This window comes from Apodemus sylvaticus, chromosome 22 (genome assembly GCF_947179515.1).
Source record: "Apodemus sylvaticus chromosome 22, mApoSyl1.1, whole genome shotgun sequence".
Classification (NCBI taxonomy): domain Eukaryota; kingdom Metazoa; phylum Chordata; class Mammalia; order Rodentia; family Muridae; genus Apodemus; species Apodemus sylvaticus.
The window spans coordinates 16956383-16982501 of record NC_067493.1 but is presented as its reverse complement, the minus strand read 5'-3'; the positions used below and the strand labels follow the sequence as shown (position 1 = coordinate 16982501).

General features: G+C 44.7%; 1 protein-coding gene across 1 annotated transcript in view; it reads left to right on the top strand.

Annotated features, from left to right (window-relative positions):
• Mtus2 (microtubule associated scaffold protein 2) overlaps positions 1–26119 on the top strand; it is a 358083-nt gene that overhangs the window by 244502 nt on the left and 87462 nt on the right. The window contains exon 5 of the mRNA XM_052168367.1: positions 10950–11111. Coding sequence (XP_052024327.1) covers positions 10950–11111 — 162 coding nt within the window. The remainder of the gene's footprint in view (positions 1–10949; positions 11112–26119) is intronic.

Below are 26119 nucleotides of genomic sequence, written 5' to 3'. Positions count from 1 at the left end.
TTTTGGGTTCCCAAATTAAAGTCACACACACACATAACCTATATATTTTGATATGTCTAAAGCAGCTCAATGACTGGGTCACTTTTTAACCTTTATGTGGCTAGTCTATGAAGTTCCCAAGTTATTACTGCTAAGTTTTGTATTTTACCTCATCTGTATCAGACCCAGATGTGTAGCCCTCTTAGACCACAGATCCCTGCCTCCTACGTGGCAGCTCTGTTCTCCGTTCCGCACTTTCCAGGCATAGAATCCTTCTTCTCCCACTCCCAACATGGTGGATTTCCTTCCTTTTCCTCTGTCCCTAGCCCAGGGATCCTAAAAGTCCTGTCTCTGTCTGCCCTGACCAGCCATTGGCTGCCAGCAACTTTATTTACTAATCAGAACAAACTGGAGGCAGAATCTGAAAGTGTCTTACATGTGGACGTGCGCATTCTCACACAAACAATTTTGGGGACCCAAAATAACATAATATAAGCAGCATTTAGACCAAAACCCACTACATTTCCCTGTTTTTGTCCATTTAAAAAGTCTCTTTTCTCTCAGATATATGTTAAACATAATTATAATGACTATGTAAATTGTAAGGTATGATATGTACTTAAATATCCATCATATTTGGCAATTTAGATAAATTACTCTATCATCTATCCTAACTTAAAAAGTTTACAACTCAACTTTGTGTCGGAATTATGTTGATTTTAACTTGTATTACCATCTGAAAACCATCCTTCTAAATCTAGATCATTTTCCTTAATGTTAAATCAAACCTAAGTTTGATTATGAGACTATAACTAGTCTTCAATCCTGTCAGAAATCCAAGAATGAATTAAATATTACCTGCATATATAGGAAGCACAAAAACATAGCTTCCAAAATGTAAACAATTTGTAGAGACAGCTGACTACCTGGACAGTCCCCTGTTCCTCATAACACTGGAGCAGCTGTCTTCAGCCTTCTGGCCCCAACCATCTGACCCACCTTCAGTGAAGGAGGAATTATCAAAGACTAGTTTATCCCATCTTGGCAGAGCTAAGTTGTCAACTAACTCACACCATGTGTCCTTTCCTGGACAGTATTTTTTGTCTGTAGATGAATAAGGGCAATTCTTGCCCCTACTACTTTGTCAATACTGGAGAAACTCTATATGGAGGTTATTCGATATCTTTTTTGCAGTGGGATGGGAGTACTGTCAGGAGCAGACATGTCTTCTAGTCAAAAGATCTATTAATAATGAAATGATTTTAAACGTCATATTCTGTGGATCTCTGATGCTTTTGAATATTATCTCTATATACTATATATGAACTGTTAAATCTTGACTAATCTTAGTTATTCTATTTGAATAATATTGAAAACACTTTATTATTCTTAAATCAGAACCTAATATTACCATGGCTTTACTATCTGGCCCTTAACTTGTATTACTTAACCATTTAAACAGCTTGTAGTAGCAGCTGCTAGAAGGGCTGGGTCTAAGCCTTGTATTCTTAAATGAGTTGTATAGGCACAATGCCTATGTAAGAGGAACAAAATTAATTTTAAATTTTGTATCAATGTACAAAAATGTATACCAATGACAACCTTAAACCTGTATCAATATATAAATTTTGTACCAATGTAAGAAAATATAACTTCAATTCTGCATCAAAATGTAAAGATTTCTACCAATGTAAGATTATGGCTATAAAATGTTTTGTTTAAGAGTAAATTTAGTAATCCATTCCCATTTATCCAATTTCTTATAACATTACTCTATCCCTCTTTTTCAGCCCACTTCCCTTTACCTAAGAAAGAAAGGAGAGAAAAGAGGAAAGGAAAGATAGAAATCCATGACTCTAAGCTCTCTATTTATCTTCCTTTCTGCCCCAAATTATGATCATTTCCCTTAAAATGATCATAATTATCCCTTAAAATGACAGCCTATCTATAATTTATGAAATAACCATAACCAGACACCCCAAACCAAGAACTAGGGATGACAACTCTCCGTGGCTTTTTCCTGTTGAATAGGGGAGATGAAATTTTTTTAAGGTGTGGGAGGGGTAGGGAAATTGGAAAAATTGGGTAGACTTAAGAAAGCTAGCTTTATCATTTGTTATTTAATCTCTGTATGTTTAAAAAGTTTAGGGCTTAACTGAAGTTTTGACTGAATCCATCTGAAAGGCTATATGAATTGAGGTCATAGGAAATCAGCAGCTCTTCCTGAAGCTGTTCTGGGAACAAGTCTCTGGAAACAGTATCAGGTGAGGCAGAATCAAGCAGAGAGCTGGAACAGCAGGCATCCCAGAATCCCTCAGGATGAATCTTCTCAGAACGGCATCTTGGCATTTCATTCTGCGATATATGATTCTGCGATATATGATATACAACCAAATGTTTGATTCTATAATGATATTTGTATGGATTGTGTGAGGTGCACAGATCAGTTAAGGATGAATTTTTGCTCCTTGTTTGAGCAGGTGAAAGACAACTGTCTTTTTTAATGAATTAATTTGATCAATAAGAAATATAACAAATCCTCATTTTTTGCCATGTGAAGGATGGCATGATGAATTTTAAGGATTCTGTAACCAACATTTTAGGTGAAGTTTTGACTACAGACATTTTTATGTCTAAGCCAGTTTCAGTGCCTCCCCTGTGGAGGGCTCCACATATCATGTTACCTGTCCTGTTGGAATCCTAAAAGTCCGGCCTCTGTCTGCCCTGCCCAGTCATTGGCTGCTGATAACTTTATTTACAAATCAGAACCAACTGGGGGCAGGTTCCCCAGTGTCTTATATGCAGAAACAAACAATTTTGGGGACCCAAATTAACATAATATAAGCAGCATTAGGCCAAACCCACTACAGGAATACCTTGATTGTTTTATTCATGTATAACGGCCCCTGTGTGTCATATATGACCTACATTATGACTAGGTCGTTTCCAGGGCTCTTACCACAAAGGCATATTGGACTTTGTTCCAGGCCTGTTCTGCATCTGGTGAAATGGCTCTTGCGGTGTGCCCTTTAGTACTCTTGTGTGTTAGGTTTCTTGAGTGTGTCCAGAGTGTTCTTGGTGGTGATCTCTTAACAAACCACTTTAACCTTAATGTGTATAGGATGAGGCTGAGATATGACCAAGGCAATGTTAATGATTAGCTTCTGAGACTGTGGCGCCCAGACACTGACACAGCATGTGAGCTTAAAGCCAGAACTGAAATCTGGTGGATGAGAAAAGAATTGCAGACTTGGGTGAGTGGTTCTTCACCTGCTCGGGAAGCACATGAGAGCTGGCAAAACCCACTGAATTGTAGATACACTCTGATTTCTTTTTCCTCCTTAAAAAAAATATTTTTTTCTGTGCTGGGGAGAGCAAACCTGAAGCCCTCTATATGCTGTGCAAGTGTCCTACCAGAGGACTTCAGCCCCAGCCCTACCTGCTGAGGGCTAGATATCTGCATCTCTTCTTTTTGTGTATTGGCTTCAATCCTTTGGAAATACTTCAAAAACCAATACGCTATCGTGTGTACAGATGCTCATACTTTATTCATGGAGGCATGAATCCACTGGGAGTGCAGGGGAAACTGTGAGGCTTTTAGGGAATCTGTGAATTCAAGATCTGAGGTAGAGACACGGCTGTGTCAGTGGTGCGACAGGACAGGTTTGTGTCCAGTACTTGATTCATATAGACAGCGAGTGTTTCTTAAATGCACTCTTGTGCATGATAGGACCAGGAGCCTTGGTTGGGCCCGAATCCTACTGTCTACAGTTTCTACTGCACCTGGTGAGGTCACAGGAGACTGGCAGCGGAGACAATAAGGGTGTGGCTGACCAAGCTCATTCAAGCTCAGAGGAGGTTACCCTGAGCCCTGCGTGTAGCTACAGAAGTTGGTGTTTGCCCTGCTAACATCTCTCTCCTTCTGAGTTTAAAATGTTTACGTATTGTTATTACTATTCATAATTTCACATGTATGTGTTTATATACCAGCCCCTCCCCCACCTCCCTCACTCCCCTCTTCATCCTCCTCTTTTCAAACAAATATATGTCAATGATCCTTGTGGGGATTTGATTTTGTGCAGCAAGATCAACCCCAGGGGACCATCTCTGTCACCATCAGTTAGGAGCGAGCTGTGGGAGTCTATAGGACCCCCTGGTGGGGCCTGGTATTGATTCAGGTCCAGTCTTCCCGTGCTATGGCCCCTGATCCTCTTTTTTTTGTAGTGGAAAAGTTTGCTCAATGTCACTGGGTATTGGGTATATGTAACCTAGTGTTTGTTTGTTATCACCATGAAGAGTTCCTTTTATATATCAAGACTTTGGACTAGACTGTTGAAGTGTTGGGATGAAAAACTATAAGAATTTGGGAGAGATGGAGAGATGAGCATTTACTGCTCTTGCAAAGGACCCAAGTTCAAATCCCAGCACATGCATAGTGGCTTACAATGAACAGCAACTCCAGTTCCAGGGGATCCAACGCCCTCTTCTGGCCTTCTCAGGGACTACACATACATGGTGGATGTACACACATACAGGTAAAAGCACCCAAACACATTAAATAAAAATAAATCTTTAGAGATCAAGCCATGAGAAACCCTAAAGTTGAATTAAATGTACTTCATATCAGGAGATGGCTAGGAACTTATAAAGGTGTTTCCATCACAAGTTTGTGAAGTCGAACCTTAGTTCCCAGCTATAGGCATTGCCTGGGCACGGCTGGGATGGTGACCTAGATAACAGATGTAGGCTTCTGGGCTTAGGTCTTGAGTATAATAGCTGCTTCTGGGCACTCTGAATCCTGTCCACAGAGCCAGGAGCAAACCAGGAGCAAACCACGAGCCCTCATAGCCTCTTTAGCCTCCAAGTCCCGCCATGAGACTCTATCTCTTCCTTAAGTTGCTTCAGTCAAGTATTCTGTCACAGCAATGAGAAAAGTAGCTGATCCAAATGGACATGTAATACCAATAATAACAGCTGTCAGTGCTTGTTCAACGACATCTCCAGTTCACCCTTTAGTATGAGACATATACATACACACATACATATACATATACATACATGCACACATACATATACATATACGTGTACATATACATATACATACACACATACATACATATACATATACATATACATACACATACACACACACATACACACACACATACACATACACATATACATACACACATACATACACATATACACATACACATACACATACACATACACATACACATATACATATACATAATGTCAGGTAGACAGCTAATACACTCTGGTATATGTGTATACCATATTTATCCAGTGTGTCAGTTGTCTACCTAACAGGTGTAACACAGAGAAGGTTTTATTTTAATTTTAGCTAATGGTGGTTGGAGTATATGCTGGAGGAGGTCCTTCCATAGGAAGTACACAGTATGGTAAGAAAAGACCAAGAGTAATACACAAGGATCCACCCTCTGTGACCTTCCTATGGCCAAGCCCCACCTCCCAAAGTTTTTAGAACCTTTCAAAAGAATGCCACCAGTTGGAGACCTGGGCTTCAGCATATGATCCGGTGAGGGAGATTCCGCACGCACGCCAGCGGCAGCACATGAGTTAAAATATGCAGAAGGCAGGACATGAAACATTCATTTGGCACTTTAATAATTAAGCTGAATTTTGTCACCAAGTAATAAATGTCATTAAAGAATGAAATATGCATCAGTTGGTTAATCATGCACCTAGAACATTATACAGCTTGATTGCCTGGGAATAGTCCTTAAAGAGTCAAGAAAGTAGCTTAATCATCGTCATTGGGATAAATATTCAAAATCAATGAAACATATTTCTTAGAGATTGTTATAATATGTTTCCATTATTAATAGTTTTCTGCTTTTTTCTATACAACTTTCCTTCTCTATGAGAAATTCATTTTAGTCTGGTTAGTTTATGACCCTCATTTCTAATTCCTCTTTTTGCTGAGGTTTTTAAAAAATTAAAGTATTATTATATCATTTATCTCCTCCCTCCAACTCCACCTACTCCTTCTCAAATTCATGGTCTTCTTTCATAAATTATTACTGTTACATATATAGTTATACATAAGTATATAAATGCAATCTCCTGAGCCCAGCAAGTGTTACTTGTCTGCATATGACTTAAGGCCTACCAGTTAGTGGTCAGGGCTCATCCCTGGGAGAGGCTAGCTCGGTCTCTCTCAGCAGTCATGAGTTGTCTGTAGTTCTTTATCCAGGAGTGGGACCCTGTGAGATTGCCCCTCTTCTGTGTTTGCATGTTGAGGCAGCCATCTTGTTGAGGTACCATGTCGTTTTTGCCGTGTGAAATAGTTCGTTGTATTTTATTAAAACAATTACATTCCATCTTCTCTCTTCAGCCTTTCACCCTTGAAGGAATGATTGGGTTTCCCTCAATGACACCCCCTCCCACCTTTTTTTGTCCCACGTTCTTTAGGCATCTGGTGTCAGTCTCCGAAGACTTCCCGAGTACTTCTGATAAATGGATTCATTAAAATGACTAGCTGTAGAAATTAAAGTCATTGTGCAAGTTAATAACACATCAGGGCATGCAGTGTACCAGGCAGTAATATGTTTTCTTCTGCTAATTCCTGCAAGAACTTTTTAATTTTTTTTTTTTTATTTTCTGTGTGAGGTTTTGCAGACATGCATGCATGTGTCACATGTGTGCCTAGTACCCAAGGCCAGAAGAGGGCGCCTGTTCTCCTAGAACCAGAGTTACAGGCAGTAGAGACTGACCATGAGGGTCCTAGAAATTGAACCCTGGTCCTCTGCGGGAACACCAAATGCTCTTAAATGCTAAGACATCTCTCCAGACCCCTGTGTCAACTTACGAATCTCCTGGCATTAACTCTTTCAATTCTCACAGTAGTCTATAAAGTCAATTTTCTTTCTTTCTTCCTTTTTTCCTTCCTTCCTTTCCTTCCTTCCTTCCTTTCTTTCTTTCCTTCTTTTTTTTGGCATTTTTTTTTTTTTGTTTTTGTTGTTTTTCAAGACAAAGTTTCTCTGTGTAGCGCTGGCTGTCCTGGAACTCCCTCTGTACACTAGGCTGGCCATGAACTCAGAGATCCACCTGCCTCTGCCTCCTGAGTGCTGAGATTAAAGGCATGAGGCGCCTCTATGGCCCAACTAAAGTCGATTTTCTTATTCCCTACTTATGAATGAAGAAGCTGGTGCAGGGAAGTAGCAGCTATCAGCGGTGACATCCTTGGATGTCCCCTCCAACTCTGCACCTTGCTGCTGTTCTGCTGTCCTGTGGTGAGCTGAAAGAACAGATAACACCCTACAGGGCTCAGGCCAGAGTGGGCGGGGCCAGAGCGGGCGGGGCCAGAGTGGGCGGGGCCTGGCAGGAACCAGGACCTCTCCCAGCTAGCTGCCTGAATTCTCCAGAGCATTCCCCTGGCTTGTGCTTGCTGCTTGTTTATTTCTAGTTGTTTTTCCACTCTTCCCTAGCAAGAGCTTGATGCTGTCAGCACGTTGTCAAGTCAGCTGAAGCCAGTAGTACTCAAAGAACGGACTCACTTGTTGCCGGCTTCATCTTACCAATAATGAACGGAAATAAGTTTTTATATTTTTATTCTTTTTAGAAGTGCTACGGGCCTGGTCTCAGAGGGGCATCAATAGCTTCCTGATGCACAGGACAATTTCTTCCCATCCCGGAAGACAGCCAGGTCTCTGGTCTGACATGTTCACAGAATAAATTGCACGGATCAAGGGTGTGATAACTGGACTGTTGAACTCTGCAAGTGCCACCAAAAAATGATTCTGGTCTTAGGAAATTTTTAATAAATTGTTAAATAAAAGACTTGTGGCTCAATGTAGTTTCTATCACATGCATCATTGGATAGATTATTATTATGGGAGCAGCAGGCTACACATCCGCTAATTCCCCTGTCATATAGGCAGCTGAGCCCCTCTCATCCCTGAAACACTCCCATGAACACTTAGAAGGTCTCTGATTTCAGGCACTGAGCTCTTTGATGGATCCCTATTGAATTCCAGGCCCTCAGCCTTTTAGCCTTGCAGAGTCAAGACCTTGTTTCCTCTCTGGGTTTGGACAGACACTGCACGCTGCTTTATCCGATGCCAGCTGCTTAGACCCTGATCTGTGGAATTGTGACACTTCTTCTGGGCTTGCAGAGGACCAGCACATTCTCTTTGCTGTGCACAGAACTATCTCCAGCCGTGCACAGTGACCGGATAGAACTACAACACCAGCTGCTTCAAGCAGGAGCAAGTTCTTTATTTGTTATTCTTAAAGAGGCTTTTCCTCCCAGGACCACACAAGCTTCACCGATTCTAAGGAGACTTTTCTGGGGAGAAAAGTAGCATTCTCCTATTCCCAACGGTTGAATGAAATCTCCAAACATCTTGAGTGTCAATGCTATTCTGATAATGCTACCGCTCTTATGGAGGTCCGATACACATAAAATATTGAACTCTCCTTTCAGAATGATGGACACATATCAGTCTCTCACGGCAAGGCCCTGTACTTCCTCCTGCTGACGTCACTGCTTTTTTACAGTACAGGGTTCTGGTCCTGCAGATGGATGGGTCTGTTGTTAACAAGTGCTAATCTGGGCACAGTCAGCCTCCCCTGATTAGCAGAGGAGAGGCCTCAGCTCCCTCCAGAGGACCATTTATTTGGAAGACACACCTCTTAACAGGCAATGTTATCATTGTCTTTAACAGGTCACATACATAGACCGTCCAAATGCTGGAGAAGATGCAGAAGAAAAGTTGGGGCCACACTTTTTTATGTTGAACTCTGACAGAAGCTCATCTTCCAGCTTCCCACACCCTCAGAGTGGCAGAGCAGTTGTTTGTAACGTAGGGCAGAGAGACTGTCTAGATGTAATAGCAAATTGTATTTACCCATCCATTTCTTCTTTTAAATAAAGCAAGTCAGGGCTGGACGGATGGCTCAGTGGTTAAGAGCACCGGCTGCTTTTCTAGAAGACCCAGGCTTACCACCCACATGGCAGCTCACACAGCCATCTATAACCCCAGCCTCAGGGGGATGCTATGTCCTCTCCTGGTTTCTGTGGCTACTGGATACATGTGGTGTGTCTCCATGCAAGCAGATAAACCACCCATAAAATAGAATAAAAAGTTTCCAATAAAAATAAATAAATAAAACAGCAATGCAAGATCTCTCAGTTCTTTAGACCAGATGCTTCCATAAGTCTCAAAGACATGTGTGTCTTAGCTCCTCCCCCTTCCCCCCCTCCCCCCCAAAGCCCAAGCCTCTGCTTCTGGAGATGACATGAGCTAGATTTCCCATATCGTGGGAACAGCTTTCCTGGACCAGTGAGATATATCTGTAGCAGCCATCACTGGGTATATATAGGTCCTACATCAGTGGATTAACCAACTGCAGAGCAAAACTGCTCAGATTAAAAACAAACAAACAAGCTATATCTGTATTAAGGGTCATTCTCTCTCTCTCTCACTCTGTGTGTGTCTGTCTGTCTGTCTCTCTTTTTTAAAAAATGTATTTAATGTATATAAGTACACTATAGCTGTCTTCAGACACACCACAGAGGGCATCAGATCCCATTATAGATGGCTGTGAGCCGCCATGTGGTTGCTGGGAATTGAACTCAGGACCTCTGGAAGAGCAGTCAGTGTTCTTAACCACTGAGCCATCTCTCCAGTCCCCAAGGGTCATTTTCAATTGCTCTAACTCTCTGCATAGCATTTACATTGTAATATTTGTATGTAGGTGTTATCAAAATTCTAGACATGATTTAAAGTACTTGGAGCATCTATGGGATCTATGTAAACACCAAGCCATTTTACATATAGAACTTGATCTCATCCGTCTTCCTATTTTAATATCCACAGGGGGTCTGGAAAGCATAGATTGTGGTTCTGGCTTCTCCCTCTCCTCTCGGGGCATCTGGACACTGCCTTTACACTGGCTTGGAGAGGACTGGACAGAGTCAGGAATGCATGGGGTCCAAATTCTGCTTCTTAGGAAGTCATATGCTGCTGGTGGCTGGGAGGAAAGGGCCCCAGGACTCCTTCCATCTGGGAATGCCAGAATAGTGTCGCAGCTTCTAGAAAAGGAGTAAAGAGTTTTGGGTCATCGGCACCAGTGTTGGGTGCCCTCCTCTGATGTGAGCCTCTGCAAGCAACAGGAGCCTGGTCAGGCAGACAGGTCCAGTGATGAGTGTTTCAGGGAGAGAGTATTCTTCCAAGTGTTACAAACCAGCCAGTCTCAGATGATCCTTGCTGAAATCGCTTGTGTGTTTTTTATTCCATGTGCATGGGACTATATGAACATTGGGGAGTAATAGGATTTTAGGGGTGAATACATTCTATTGGCTGAGGCTAAGATGCTGGTGATGCTCTATTGGCATGGGGAGGAATTCCAGGTGCTGAGCTATCTAGCTGACTACCTGTAAACCACCTGGCTGTGGGGCTCTGGGTTACATGCTCCAACACAGGCATGGATGCAGGGAGGGAGTTAGTCCCACTCCGAGCATCTCGGGATGAGATTTAGACCTCAGGTTTTGAGATTCCTAAGGTCACCTCGCCAGTTCCATGTCAGTTCCTCTGGTGGCACAAAATGGATGACTGTGTTTTTATTCTGAAGTCTCCTCAGTCACTTACAAAAAGAACATTGTCCCCCACACCCCAATCCCATGAGCCACCCAACTGATCTCTAAGCCAGCATACGGATATACATACATGTAAGGCAAAGTGTGTGCATGCACATGTGAGTACAGTTTGTGTAGCTCCCCTCCTTGATGACAGACATTTAAGTCCTTGACTAGGGAAGGTCTTTCCACATCTATTTCCAGGCAATTGCTTCCTAGGGTCACATGCTGAAAGGCACGTTCTACCACAGATGGTAGGCTTCGGATTGGCTGGCAAACCTGAACAGCGAGAGGGTGCATCCATTTTTCATGAAGTTGTAACTAACACGCTGTCTGCCTCCCACAGGCTCAACCTTTGGGAATGAAGAGCAGGCGCCTCTGAAGCAGGCTCTGCCTTCTAAGGATACACCCAAGGGAGCTGGCCGGGCGGCCCCCGCGTCTTCCTCCAATGCAACGACACCACGCAGGAGTCTGCTTCCAGCACCCAAATCCACTTCCACGCCTGCTGGTAAGACCTTCTGCCTTCCAGGAACTCCACAGTGGCGTAGCCTTCATGCATGAATATGAAGTCTTTGAAAGTCCCCGTGTACATCAGCTGCTTAGAGAGGATGAGAGAAGAGTTTTAAATGACATTTAGAGTTAATACTAATACATCTGTTTCCGCAGTGCTTCCACATATTCATGTGTTTAAAAAAAAAAAAAACTAACAAAAACCCCTCCTCCACCTATCTGGAAACCCTTTGAATGACAACCTTCCGGTTCAGATGAGCCAAGCCGTCTTTGTTAAGAAGACTAGCATTCAGCCTTTGCTCTTGGGATCGTTTGAAGGGCTTTGGGGCAAGCTCAGCCTGGGCCTCAGAACTCAGAACTCAATGCCCCAGCAGCAGCTCCAGAGTCACGGTTGTACCAACAATTAGCTCCATTTAAGCAGCACTGAGAGCCTGTGCTCACAGGCACAGCTCTCTATGCCCACACACGGGAGGAGATTCAAAAGAAGGCACTCATGCCCAGGCACTGCCCAGGTGGCCCGAGTTCAGCGCCATCTTGCTTTCTCTTCCCCATCCCTCACAGGGAACCTGGTCACCTCCTGCAGGTCTGTAGATATGGTTCTTAGTTTCCTGCCGTCTATACTGTGAAAGACGGAGTGGATGCTGAGCCCAGATCCTCTGTAGGTCCACTCCAGATCAGTATTTATTTTCCTTCACAGGTTCCCTTCATCATTATAGCCATGTCTATCACCTTACGTACATACAAACATGGGGTCCGTGTGTTCTTTAAGCGAGTGGCTTTACAAGCTGAGTGACCTGCTTGGGGCTTGTTGTTGTTGTTTTGTCAACTTGTCACAGGCTAGAGTCACCCATAAAGAAGAATGGCTATTGAGCCTGACTCCCTCTAGGGAAGCCTTGGGACAATTTCCTGATTGATGATTGATGATTGATGATTGATGTGCGAGGATCCGGTGCACTCTGGGAAGTGAGGTCCTGGGCCTGTGGTCCTGAGTTGTGTAATAAAGCAGCCAGAACAAGTCACAGGGTGCGGGGTGGGGGCTTCCCCAGTGGAGGATCGTGGCTGACAGAGTGCCCACAGAGGACGTCAGGACTCAGCGAGGGCAGGGAGGAGTCAGTCAGGCGATGGCCGTCAGGGCAATCTCGAGGCTCTGACTAGCAACCAGGTGCTTCTTTATTTATAAACGTTTCTCAAAACACAAACTAATAATTACCCCTGAAGCACAGATTATGTGTTTGATTTTTCATTGCAAGTCCAGGGTTACAAGTTCAGTCACAATTAGAAAATACAAGCAAAACAGATTGTATTTCTATTATCAGCCCTCTAACTCCAATTTAAAGACTCTAAAGAATGTCTCCTCCAAAGCAAACATTTATTAGTATATGACAGCCTGTTTGTAGGCTGGCAGTGCGTGCAGTTTGAAAGCACTCCAAACAGAAAAATATCGGGACCAGTCGTTTTTATAAATAGCAAATACTTATACCTAAATTCTTTATAGTAGGTTTCATCATCTACACTATAAAGGAGGATAAGTTTTATTTTACTTAATCTCTCTGAATTACTGAGTTCTATTCTCCCAGAGGTGTACCCTGTATGACCCCCTATCTTTAAACTATATTTTCAGAAAGTTTTAAGCACACTGTATAGGGAGTCCTCGAAACTGTACCCTTTCTTCCTGGCTAGTCAGGCTTAGGTAGTTGTCTCTGTTTACCATGCATTAATTATACTGCTCGAGTTTTCTCAAGGGCAGATACCCCAAGAAGATTCCTTAAGCAGTGGCCTCATCTAGCTATGTGCTTATTGGTGCTTAATGATCTCCAGGTCATAAGGAAGACTTCTAGATGGGTGGCCAGATAAAGCTAATTTTACGATTTTCTTAAAAAGATTCAGACTTAATCTTCTAAAGAAAAGACATAAAATGAATCATAATGCGTAAGTCCCCATGAACACAACACACAGGGACCATAACCCAAAAGCGAGAGACAGAAAGACAGCGGTCGCAGCATTCGGCCCAGCTCTGTGGGAACTGTGCCCAGCAGCCGTGCTGGCTCTGCCATTTCCGGTGGCAGTGGCTGTGGCTGTGCCAACAGGGCGTACACTGGACCGCAGCATCCTCTGTGGCCTCTGCTTCAGCTCCTGCCTCCGTGTCACTGCCCTGAGTCCCTGCCCCGACTTCTCTGAGTCCCTGGACTGACTACACGCTGTAAGGTGAAGGAAACCCTTCCCGTCCAAGTTGCTTTTGGTCCTGATGTTTTATCACGGCAGCCAAAAGCAAACAAGGCCACTGCATATCTCTTTATCTGACTATTTGAAAGTTCCAAATACTGCAAAAAGCTCAAGTTCTTTGAACATGAATACCACGGCGCACAGCTGCCCTTACCTGATAGGTCCACATACGGACACACTAAAATCCGTTGTGAAAACCTGCCTCGAGACTACATGCGCTTGGCATGTGTCCTACGTATGTGAACTTTGTGTTTAGTGTTGGGCGTCATCTCCAATATACCTCATCGTGTTTGCTCAGGTTTCCCAGAGTCCATCTCCTTTTAAACCTTTGGTCCACTGGATGGGAGACAAGCATTCCGTCAACGCCATTGTAATTTGCATCGCCCTGACAACTCCAGGATGAGGCCAGGTGCTCAGTGCTGCAGGAGTACCTCATGGCTCCTTTCCCTTTTATGAGATTTAGGAGTTGTATTAATTATTTAATCTCAATCTACCCCACCTTCGATCATTCAGTTCCTGCATAAAAGATACACAACTTTTATTATTATAATAAGTCTTAATCAGCATTAGAGCTGGACAGGTATCTACCCTCTATGCTATTAGAATAATAACCCCAAGTTCTAAACTGCAACGTTCTACCTGGGCAGCTCTTAACTCCGATTGGCCAGCCCTCACGGCTGTGCTTTTATGACACACCTACCTACAGCGTCAGCATCTTCCTTCTTTCCGCCTTCTCCCTCTCCTTCCGGTTCTCCCCCAAGTCCAACCCTAAGAACCCCAAGCCCCGCCTATCTCAATTCTTCCCAGCTATAGGCTGTAGGCATCTTTATTCACCAATCAGGGATGACTTGGGAGCCAAGGTCACATAATTGTCATAGACCTATTTGCTGGGTCTACATGCAAATAGTCTCAACCAGGCCTTGGGGACCAGTGTTTAGCAGTACTGTACATACCAGAGGACCAAACCTCAACATTCAAGTTGCTTTGTTTGGGCGAGGTTTGTGTTAAATACAGCATCTCTACAGTTTGACACTGGGACTGGTTCATTGTAGGTACTTAACATCTGTTAGTTAATGGCCTGTGAGAGCAAATGGATCCTGGGAACTGAACCCGTGTCCTCTGTGAGAATAAGAAACACTCCTAACTGCTAACCCCTCTTAGCCTCTCTCCAGTATTGAGACAGATCTTTTTTAAGACTCAGATCCAGCGCTCTGTGCCTGCATTCAAGTAGCCAAGACAGAAAGATCTTAAATTCTAGTCCAATCTGGGCTACATAGGGAGATCCTGTCTCAAAGGACAAAACAGACAAACAAAAATAAGACACAGTGTGGGCCGGGTGCTTTTAACACCATCCAGACCTCACTACTGTGTATGAGGCTGAAGACCCGCGACACTCAGTGTGTGGACCCCTGACTGTGGCCCTTGGGGACCTCAACATTGTCTGTTCCCCGTCATTTCTAGCCACAAAACTGAGAGCACAGTATTTCCAGCCATTGGCCTCTCTACCTGTCCATTTTCTCTGGCTGGGTGAGACAGCAGCTTTCGCCCGGTTGGGGCAAGCTACAGGCTGCCTTGTGAGGCTAAGGGGGCGGGGCCGCGCATGAGCAGTGGCCTTGCATATGCAGCCGCTCAGCTGGGACTAGGAGGAGCTCATCAGATGGCATTACAGAAAAAGAGGGTGAGAAATGCAGATGAACAATCAAAATAAGGTATGGGTTAGCAAGAAAAAAAAAAAAGCCTCAAGTGTGGTTTAAATATATTCATGACTTGCCTTTCCGAGTCTGGTAGACCTTTGCAAATTTCACAGTGACTGTAGCTAAGAGCGGAGCAGTACTGACACAAGTTTTCACTTGGCACTCAATGGCGTGGCTCTGCATGCCCAAGTGAATTCAAGCCAAGTTTTCTGCTTGTTCTGTTGTCACACTGATTAAGTCACAAAGGGCAGGCCTGCAGACTGGTCCCGTCCCAGGCAATCGCGCGGCTTGGCCTCTGAAGCTGGTGAAAGTTCTTAGACAGTGTGAACCCTTAAGTATTCTATCTCCTCTCTGGGGAACGTCTTTTCTCTTCCTCCTCTGCCTCTGATTCCTGACTTCTCCTTCTCCTCCTCTTCCTATTCCTCCTCCTCCTCTTCTCTCTTCCATCTCCTTTCTCCTCCTCTTCCTCATCTTCTCCTCCTCCCTATCTTTATTTTTCTTTGTTTTACGGAACACAGGCCATCACACTGAGCCTTTTCACGGTTTTCTCACTGAGCCACGTGCCAACTCTGGCAACATTTCCGAACTTGACAGGGCCAATCTGACGGTGCCTGAGCGTTCGTGCCTCGGTACCACCTGCTAAATGCCTGTTCCGGAAACAGGACAGCCCTTCAGGGTGCTGGCCTAAGTCCTCTAACTGAATCTCTGATGGGAGAGTTTCGTGAACGATGCTTTATTGCTGCCTCATTCTTTTGGCAAGCACTTGATGTACCCATGATTTGGATGCAAGGAGAGTTACAACAGCTCTTCCCTTAGGAACTCACAGTAAGGTACATGGATTTATGACTTCATAATTGGGGTGACAGCAAGCCGCCCCTAATCTTATATCTGGATTCTAGTTAGTTGTAGCAAGCCAAAAAGTCACAGGGAGGTAGAAGTGAGGCAGAGTGGCTTGCTCTTTATTGATGATTTGTTTAATCATTTGTGTGTGTGTGTGCATATGTGTGTGTGTATGTGTGTGTGTGTGTTGCTTGTTTAATCACTAAGTGTCAGTTGGCTGCTTTCTACGTCCTGAAATGATCCAGCATACTCTGCAGGAAAGGACAGGGTGACTGGGGCATTGGCAAAGGGTAGTGTGACACAGGCTGGCAAGGACACTGTGGCACGGGCATTGGGCTATACAGCCAAGGAGCAAAAGGAGAAAAATGAAGTCACCAGGCTCAGTGCAAAGCTCTCTGGCTGCAAAGCAAAAGGAAAGACAAACTGAGGGGCAGCCATCCCCTCATCCAAAGAGAAGTCTGACTCCCCGTCACAAAAGGTGGAGATCAAAATTTCAAGAATTAACAACTACAGCAAAGACTGGCGAGGTTTTACAAATAGAACCACACCCTGAAGCTCCCTCTCCTAATCTTCCATAGGGCCGGTGAGATAGCTCAGGGGATAAAGGCGTTTACTGTCCTGCCTGGCAGCCTGGGTTTGATCCCCAGAACCCATGTGGTAGAAGGAAAACGCCAAGACGTGCAAGTCATCCTCTGGCCCCTCACACATGTTCTGTTGCCCAGGCTGTAAATGGAGGGTCCCCTGCCCCGTGTCTCAGGAGTTTGGCTTTGGTTTTCTGATAAGTCTTTATCTCAAAATCCTCAGGAAAAGCTTTTGTATTGTTCACAGGTCAAATACAAAATCTCTCAGGTGCATTGAACCATGTCTTTTTATAGAAATAGTTGGAATTACCCATTGACTTGATAACAGGGTCATAACAGTCTTGTAAATAGGAAAATGTTTTCAGTTGGAAATATTGATCTGAATATAGATTACTCTGTGGCCATCGAGCCTCTGGTGCTGTAGGGCACATATGACAGAGCATATCGCCGGCGGTGGTGGCTCACACCTGTAATCCCAGCACTCTGGGAGGCAGAGACAGGCGGAACTCTGAGTTCGAGGCCAGCCTGGTCTACAGAGTGAGTTCCAGGACAGCCAGGGCTACACAGAGAAACCCTGTCTCGAAAAAAATGAAATCCAAAAAAAAAAAAAAAAAATCTAACTCTTTCCATGTTGCGCTGTAGAAAGATTCCCTAATGGATATATAGACAATGCCCTATGGTTTAAGTTTTTCTGTCTAAGAAAAATATTCCCTAGGAACCAGATGGCTGTCAGTCCATAGACTATAAACTCGATGTGTCATAAAAAATGACTTTTGCCTCTTTGGAAGCATATTGAATTAACCATCACATGTATAAGGATTTCTGGGCACACTGTAATTTACAAAATGCTAGCAGCTGATCAGAACCATCCATGTGCCTCCCTTCCCCCCAGGTAGCTGGCCGCCAGCCCATGAGGACAAAGGAAGCAAGGACACAAACTGGGCTTCAGACGGCCATGAGTGTGAACAGTAGCAATGTCACACTGGACCAGCTTCGAGGAGACAGATCAACTTCATCTGGAGATTCAAGGGCTCTATACTTTTGAGTTCACGGGGTAGAAATATCCAGGGTTGGCAGAGGTCATTGGCTGGGGGCTAAGGTACCGAGGTACCTCATTAGCATGGGAAGGCAGACCAGGACTCTCAGGTGCTAGGTGAATGGGTTCTTATCAGGAGAAAGGAAGCTGAATCAGTCATCTAACCAAGGCTACCTGACTTTCCACAGGTAGAGGTTCTGAACTCCCCAGACAAGGTCAGAGAAAGAGAAGCCCTGCTCATAAAGGGAGTCCCCCCTTTTGTACCAAGCTCAGAAGGCTATCCGGACAAGGGCAGACTTCAATCTTAATTAGCAGGGCAACATGTGTGTTTGTAAGGAAGGTTGGCGCTTCCGTGTACCAGAAAGATGCTGCCACTGGCTGTCCCTGCTTCCTCCTTGTTGCACACACGCTGCCTGTCCTTCCTGACCACATAATGAAGCATCTGGAAAAGGGCTGGAAAGAAAGGCTGAACTTTAGATAGAAAAAAGAAAAAAGAGGAGGAAAACAGTGGACCAGTGCCTGCTGCTCGTTTGTTGGGGTGATATGGGACTGTTCTCAACAGCCAGACAGGATTCCCTGATGCCCCATGCTTAACTCCAAGAGCGAGTTCGCCTCTGAGGAGGACGACGAAAGAATCTGTGTTCACAATGTGGTCATTTTTACTGCCTCAGGAGCATTCCTGAACATCCCAGAAGGACTGGGAGGTGACGAGGGTTCAGGAGAGAGGCAGCAGCAGTGGTTCAGTGCAGATGCTTCTATTATTGTTTGGGGTCGAGTAGCCCCCCTGAGGCAGAGTCTGAATTGCTATCACTGGCAACTGATTTGTCATTGTGAAGTGAACGGGAGGGCGGGGCGGCAGTGGTGTGGGGAACAGGGCCGGTTGTGGGAGAGCAGATGTGTTCAGAAGGAATGTGTATAGGAGGAAAATGAAGGCAATAAACATGAGAGCCCTTTGTGTGACGTGAGGTCAATGAGCTGGGGAGGTGGGGTTTGGATGATGCACGCTGTGTCTGGCAAGGGGAGCTGCCCACGTCCTAAGGGAGCCACATGAGGGCTGTGCCAGAGCTAGAAGAAAAGTCAGTGACCCCTGTAGATCAGAAGCGTGGCGTTCTCTGAGACATCCCAGAAGCAGGGACTGTTGGGTAATGTGCGCGTAGGCATCCACTCCATCCACAGGCAGGCACCAAGAGCCTTCACGGAGTTAAACAACGCTGTCTTGGCTACCTGCGGAGACCTTGACCAAGGAGATAAGACACACACACACACACACCCGCCCCTGTGTGGCCCAGAGTGTCACTTAATTACACACTTAACTGTTTTGTTACATTTAAGCAGAGTGCTGTGAAGGAGAAGGAATGCTCAGGAAGGGCTGCAGGGAAGTGCAATGGTCCTGTGAGAAAGAGGTCAAGGAAAAGAAACCTGAAGCTTGAGAGAAGTTGCCAGGCTTTAGTGATAGGGGGAACAAACCTGTCTGCCCTTCAGAACTCATTCTAGGGTTACTAGCAATCAGATTCCTTGCTAATTCGAACACACACACACACACATCCAACTCTCTTCATCAGGAACTTGGAAGCTTTAAAATGGTCAGATTTCAAAAGTCAGCAAAGGGTACAGGGCACAATTCATGCAATTCAATGCATACACAAACGCAAAATGCTCCAGACTAGGAGTGACTCTGACTGTTGATCTGTCAACATAGGGGGGTGGAGACGGAAAGTGAATCTCAGCCCAAAGTAACAAACATCAGCAGCATTAATAGGCCCTTGATAAGTGGGCTGGAGAGAGCTCGTAATTTGCCCAAAGTAATGAAACCAGAAGATTGCAGGCTTGGATTAAACCCTAGCATTGGAGTGCTGAGCTTGTCCCTGGAGCCCTGTGCTTGTGGCTGACACAGGGTGGAGCTGACATCAGTGGCCTGTGTCACACATGAGAAGCTACCCAGCGGGGCATGAGCCAGCAGGCAACTTCTCTGCACGTATCCCGAGACCATCTTTCTTTTTAATTGCACGTACCTTTTGGCTTTTGAGAAAGTCACTCCGCATACGATTCCACGTGACTGCCGAAAAAGACAGAGCAAAGTTATGAGTGAGCTTTGGTGAATAGCTGCTTCCTACCATGTAGAATTTGCGCAGCAGGGGAATTGAAAATGAGCTTTGAAATTAGAACCAGATTCCCATCATGGTTACCAATAATAGCTCTGTCCTTAACTCCGTGGCTTAACATCCCTACCCTTGCCTTAGAAAGAAGAGACTAACACTGGCCTCATTTAGTTGTGATTGAGTACCCCAGGCTAGCCCAGTATCTAAAAGCCACTTTTCTGTGTTACTCCCATTCGGCCTGTTATTTAAAAAAAATGCCAGAATGACATGCACACTTCCTGACCTCCATATGCATGCATGTATACTTCCTAGCCTCTGCATGCATGCATGCATATATACTCTCTGGACTCTGCATGCATGCATTCATGTATACTACCTGGCCTCTGTATGCATGCATATATACTCTCTGGACTCTGCATGCATGCATTCATGTATACTACCTGGCCTCTGTATGCATGCATATATACTCTCTGGTCTATGCATGCATGCATGCATGCATACTTCCTGGCCTCTGCATGCATGCATGTATAGCCCTGTCCTCTATATGCATGCATGTATACTCTCTGGCCTCTGCATGCATACATGTATACTTCCTGGTCTATGCATGCATACATGTATAACTAACCCCTGTCCTCTATATGTATACATGTATACTCTCTGGTCTCTACATGCATGCATGTATATTTCCTGGCCTCTGTTTGTATGTATGTGTACTCTCTGGCCCCTGCGTGCATACATGTGTACTCCCTGGCCTCTGCATGCATGCATGCATGCATGCATGCATACCCCCATCCTCTGTATGCACACATATACACTTGTGCACCTGCATACACATGGATTGGTAAACATATGCGCAAATTAAAGTGGCAATAACTATCTTAGATTATTAAAAATTACCATTTTGGTGCATGGTAATTGCTGAAAATATGCTCACTCTGTGCAGTGCACAATCTCAGCCCTATTGGGTCACTGTATAAATTATCAGCATTTGTCGACGTGACACACCTGGGTAGAAGGACCCTCAAGTGAGGAATTGCCTCCATCAGACTGGCTCTTGGACATGTCTGGGGAGCATTTCATGACTGCTAATTAATTGGTGGAGGAGGGTCCACGCTATCGTGAGAGGCACAATCCCTAAGCGGGTGGGCCTAGGTTGCATAAAAAAAGTATCGTGGAAAGTAGGCCAAGCCAGCCAGCATGCCTCAGTGTTCTCTGATTCCATTCCTGTCTCCAGGTTCCTGCCTTGAGCTCCTGGATTGGTTTCCCTTGATGACACACTGTGATCTTTGAGCTAAATAAACCCTTTTGTCCCCCGAGTTGGTTTTGATCATGGTTTTTATCCCATCAAACTAGGTGTCGTAGTTTGGGTTTTACTACTGTGAACAGACACCATGACCAAGGCAAGTCTTATAAGGACATTTAATTGGGGCTGGCTTACAGGTTGAGAGATTCAGTCCATTATCTTCAAAATGGGAGCATGGCAGGATCCAGGCAGGCATGGTGCAGGAGGAGCTGAGAGTTCTACATCCTCATCTGAAAGCTGCTAGCAGAATACTGGCTTCCAGGCAGCTAGGATGGGGGTCTTAAAGCCCATACCCACACTACAATGACATACCTACTCCAACAAGACCACACCTTCAAATGGTGCCACTCCCTGCGCTGAGCATGTACAAACCATGAGAGCATGGAAAATTCATATATGTGTACCAAAGATACATATATGCCTTTCTGAATCAACATTGCTCAGAATTGCTAAGAACCATTAGTAGAAACAATTTAAATGTCAGTCAGTGATAGAACAATTGCAGACACTGTCATACAAGTCTGCAGTGGGCAGCTCTGTGGCGATGAAGGTGAACCGTGGCCTCAGGCTACCACATGGGTGAAAGTCACTCACAGGATGCTTTGTGAAAATTGCCAGGCTATACAGTGTGGCTTCACAGGTCCAACCTCCATTAACTATATTTGTGTGTGAGAGCAGTAAAACTGTGGGGGAAACAACATATGGTAACTAAAACCATCTTGCTGTCATGGGGTAGAACAAGACAGCAGTGCCAAGCCCAACCGCCCTAGTATTCCGGCATTCACTCCTGCACCTGGCTAGGAGCTCTGTGGGATTTGTCTTTTAATTCACAGCATTATAGTGTTTTTAAATCATTGTATTTTGTTAAATTCAATAGAACCCAGACACTATTGTGGATGCCAACAAGCCCTTGCTGACAGGAGCCTGATATAGCTGTCTCCTGAGAGGCTCTGCCAGTGCCTGACAAATACAGAGGTGGATGCTCTCAGTCAACCATTGGACTGGGCACAAGGTCCCCAATGGAGGAGCTAGGGAAAGGGCTGAAGGAGCTTGCAGCCCCATAGGAGGAACGACAATATGAACCAACCAGAACCCAGAGCTCCAGCTGCATATGTAGCAAAGGATGGACTTGTTGGACATCAGTGAGAGGAGAGGACCTTGGTCCTGAGAAGGCTGGATGCCTCAGAGTAGGGGAATATGAGGTCAGGGAAGTGGGAGTGAGTGGGTTGGTGAGCAGGGCAGGGGAAGGAGAATAGGATAGGGGGTTTCAGAGGGGAAACCTGGAAAGGGGATAACATTTAAATGTAAATAAAGAAAATAATAGAAAAAATAGGAAAAAAAGAAATTCAATAGAAATACACATGAGAGATCTTCCATAATGCTGTCCAGTGGACTCCTTGTGGCTATGCCTGGAGAGATTATAATGAAAAAGAAGAAAACATATTTTCCCCTAGTCTCCTATGGCCTAGGATGTTATAGGAGAAAGGCAGGGGTCCGTTTAAATATGTGTATACTTTTTGGGTGGCTGAGGTTTTATCTGTAATCGTAGCCAGTTAATTCAATTTAAATCAAAAGCATCAGGGGACAAAAAAAAAAATAATCAATTTAGCTTCCTGTTGACTCTCTCTAGTTCTCATTTGTCACTATCTTGTTCATTAGCAGCATCAGTCATGGCTTTCTGTTTATTAAAAGGTATAGTATAGAATGATTACTAATTTTTTAAAGCAGCCTCAGACTGGATTTTCATGGGGGAGATTGATCTGTGGAAAGGAAACAGAGGAAGGGAAATTTGTTTTGGTCCAGTGCCCTTGGACATTGTCAGGGGCTAGAGGCCGTGTTGTCGATGCAAAAACCTAGCCATCCCCCCCGCCCCCTCTCCAGCGCCTTCTCCTTCTTTGACTGTGGTCCTCTGCACACACTCTCACACGCTCATTCTCTGTGTCAGCCTTTCTTCCTGAATGGTCTCCTGCCCTCTTCTCAGGCACCCACAATAGGTTAGGCCCTCCCCCACCGATCACAAATTAAGCAAACGCCTTACTGCAAGACCTTATGGAGGCAATTTCTCAATTGAGGCTCCTTCCTTCCCAATGACTCTAGCTTGCGTTGACTTGACATAAAACCAACCAGAACAATGACCAAAAGCAACTCAAGAAAAGGCTTATTGTACCTACAGGTCACACTGCATCACTGAGGGAAGTCAGGACAGGAACTCCAGCCAGGAACCCAGAGGCAGGAACTGAAGCAGAAGCCATAGAGGACCTGGCTTCCTCCCCGTGGTGTGCTGCTCGGCTTGCTTTCTTATAGCGCCCCAGGCTACCTGCGTGAGGATGGCCTTGCTCACGTGATCATCAGAAGAAAACGCACCACAGGCCAATGTGATGGAGGCATGGGTTCCCACTTCCCAGTGACTCTAGAGTGCGTCAAGTTGACAAAACACTAACCAGCACAGGATGTCTCCAAATGCCCAGAATTCACCGTCTTGGGGCTGGTTTTATTTTCCGTAGAGAAAAGAAACCTTATTACTTAGCAAAGATAACCAACCCATTCTACTTACAGATGACTCATGTGGAACGCCCTGTCTAGTGGGCACTCTGGGTGGGTAAACAACAATCTTCAACTGTCACGCAGTGTGGGAGAGGACCAGAGGTTGGTGGCAGCACCTGGAGCCCCGTGCTGGGGTCTGAGGCAGGTTCAGTGACCGACAAAGCAGACAGGGGAGGTTGCGGCAAAGCGAGGCTGCTCTGGACTGAGTTTGGAAATTACAGTGAATGGGAGGGTGAGGTGTGGACTGACTGTAGAGAGACAGAAGAGGTATATTTCAGCCGCGATGGTGCTTCACTGAGTGTGAAGAAAGGAGAAAAGAGAAGAGAAAGATGTGATCACTGTCTCCAGTGTAAGCAAAGGCGTCTACGCTGGGGAGGTGGGCGGGAGAGGCTGAGGTGACACCGCATTTACCTGAGGCTGTATTGGGCATGACTGAGCACATGGAGGCTGTCCAAAATGAGATATCACGCGCAAATAAAGTGCAAATAGTAGGACAACCATAAACTGAGAAACCAGAGAGAAAGAACCCAATGTTGTCAAAGAACCAATCAACAACATGCTTCCGAACCCTTAGATGCCAGTTAAAGGGATCTACCAGGTCTCTCTGCATAATAGATGAAAAGGACAACCAGGCACACGAGGGTGAGAATAAGAGGCCATAAAAGTTCTTGAAGAGAGTAAAGCCGGAGGCTGAGAGATGGCTCAGCGGTTACGAGCACTGACTGTTCTTCCAGTCCTGAGTTCAAATCCCAGCAGCCACATGGTGGCTCACAACCATCCATATCGAGACCCTACACCCTCTTCTGGGGTGTCTGAAGACAGCTACAGTGTACTTACATATAATAATAAATACATCTTTAAAAAAAAAATAAAAAAGAAAGTAAATCAGCTCACCCACAAAGGCTGAGGCTTGTCACAGTGTTAGGCTTGTCAGTTAGCAACCCAGGAGCCCAAAGGGAAATCCCTTTGCATCTCGGAATGAAGTCATCACCACATTAAGATTTTTTTAATTGAAGCAAACATTTGATTGGAAGGAATTTTAAGCAGTGGAAAATTTAAAGAGTAAAAAAATTAGTAGTGTTCTGCCAACTAAAGTAAAGAAGCTGGCCGTGGAGCCACTAAAGCTGGCCACAATACAATAAGCCACTAAAGAAGCTGGCCACGGAGCCACTAAAGCTGGCCACAACACAAGAAGCCACTAAAGAAGCTGGCCACCGAGCCACTAAAGCTGGCTACAATACAGGAAGCCACTAAAGAAGCTGGCCACCGAGCCACTAAAGCTGGCCACAATATAGGAAGCCACTAAAGAAGCTGGCCACGGAGCCACTAAAGCTGGCCACAACACAAGAAGCCACTAAAGAAGCTGGCCACGGAGCCACTAAAGCTGGCCACAATACAGGAAGCCACTAAAGAAAATGGCGATGAAACAGAGCCGAGGGAATCTAGAAAACATGAGGCTCACAAAGGAAGAGGCAGAAGGGGGCCAGTTGGAGGGCCAGGCTGAACCAATAAGGTCTGCCCTTAGCAGCCAGCCTCTGCCAACCGGGCTCTTGTCTCCTAACACAATTATTGTTACTTATATTGGTTCAATTATTGTTCCTCCAATGGATCTGCAAATCTCTTCAGCTCCTTGGGTCCTTTCTATATTTAGCTCCTCTATTGGGGATCCTATGCTCACTCTATTGGTTAGCTATGAGTCATGGGTATTTTGATCCACCTTCTAAGAAGGACCAAGGTATGTACACTTTGGTCTTCCTTCTTCCTGAGCTTCATGTGGTCTGTGAATTGTATCTTGGGTATTCAGAGCTGTTGGTCTAATATCCACTTATCAGCAAGCGCATACCTTGTGTGTTCTTTTGTGACTGGGTTACCTCACTCAGGATATTTTCTAGTTCCATCCATTTGCCTAAGAATTTCATGAACTCAGTTTTTAATACCTGACCAGTACTCCATTTTGTAACTGTACCACATTTTCTGTATCCATTCCTGTGTTAAGGGACACCTGGACATTCTTTTCAGCTTCTGGCTATTATAAATAAGGTTGCTGTGAACATAGTGGAGCATATTATATGTTGGAACATCTTCTGGGTATATACTCAAGAGTGGTATAGCTGGATCCTCAGGTCCCAAAATGTCCAATTTTCTGAGGAACCGCCAAACTGATTTCCAGAGTGGTTTTACCAGCTTGCAATCCCACCAGCAATGGAGGAGTGTTCCTCGTTCTCCACATCCTCTCCAGCATCTACTGTCCCCTGATTTTTTGATCTTAGCCATTCTGAATGGTGTAAGTGGAATCTCAGGATTGTTTTGATTTGCATTTCCCTCATGATTAAGGGTGTTGAACATTTCTTTAGGTGTTTCTCAACCTCAGTTGAGAATTCTTTGTTTAGCTTTGTACCCCATTTTTAATAGGGTTATTTGGTTCTCTGGAGTCTAACTTCTTGAGTTCTTTGTATTTATTGGATATTAGCCTTCTATCAGATGTAGGATTGGTAAAGATCTTTTCCCAATCTGTTGGTTGCCATTTTATTCTATTCACAGTGTCCTTTGCCTTACAGAAGCTTTGGAATTTTATGAGGTCCCATTTGTCAATTCTTGATCTTAGAGCATAAGCTATTGGTGTTCTGTTCAGGAACTTTCTTCCCCACTTTCTCTTCTATTAGATTCAGTGTATCTCTTTTTATAT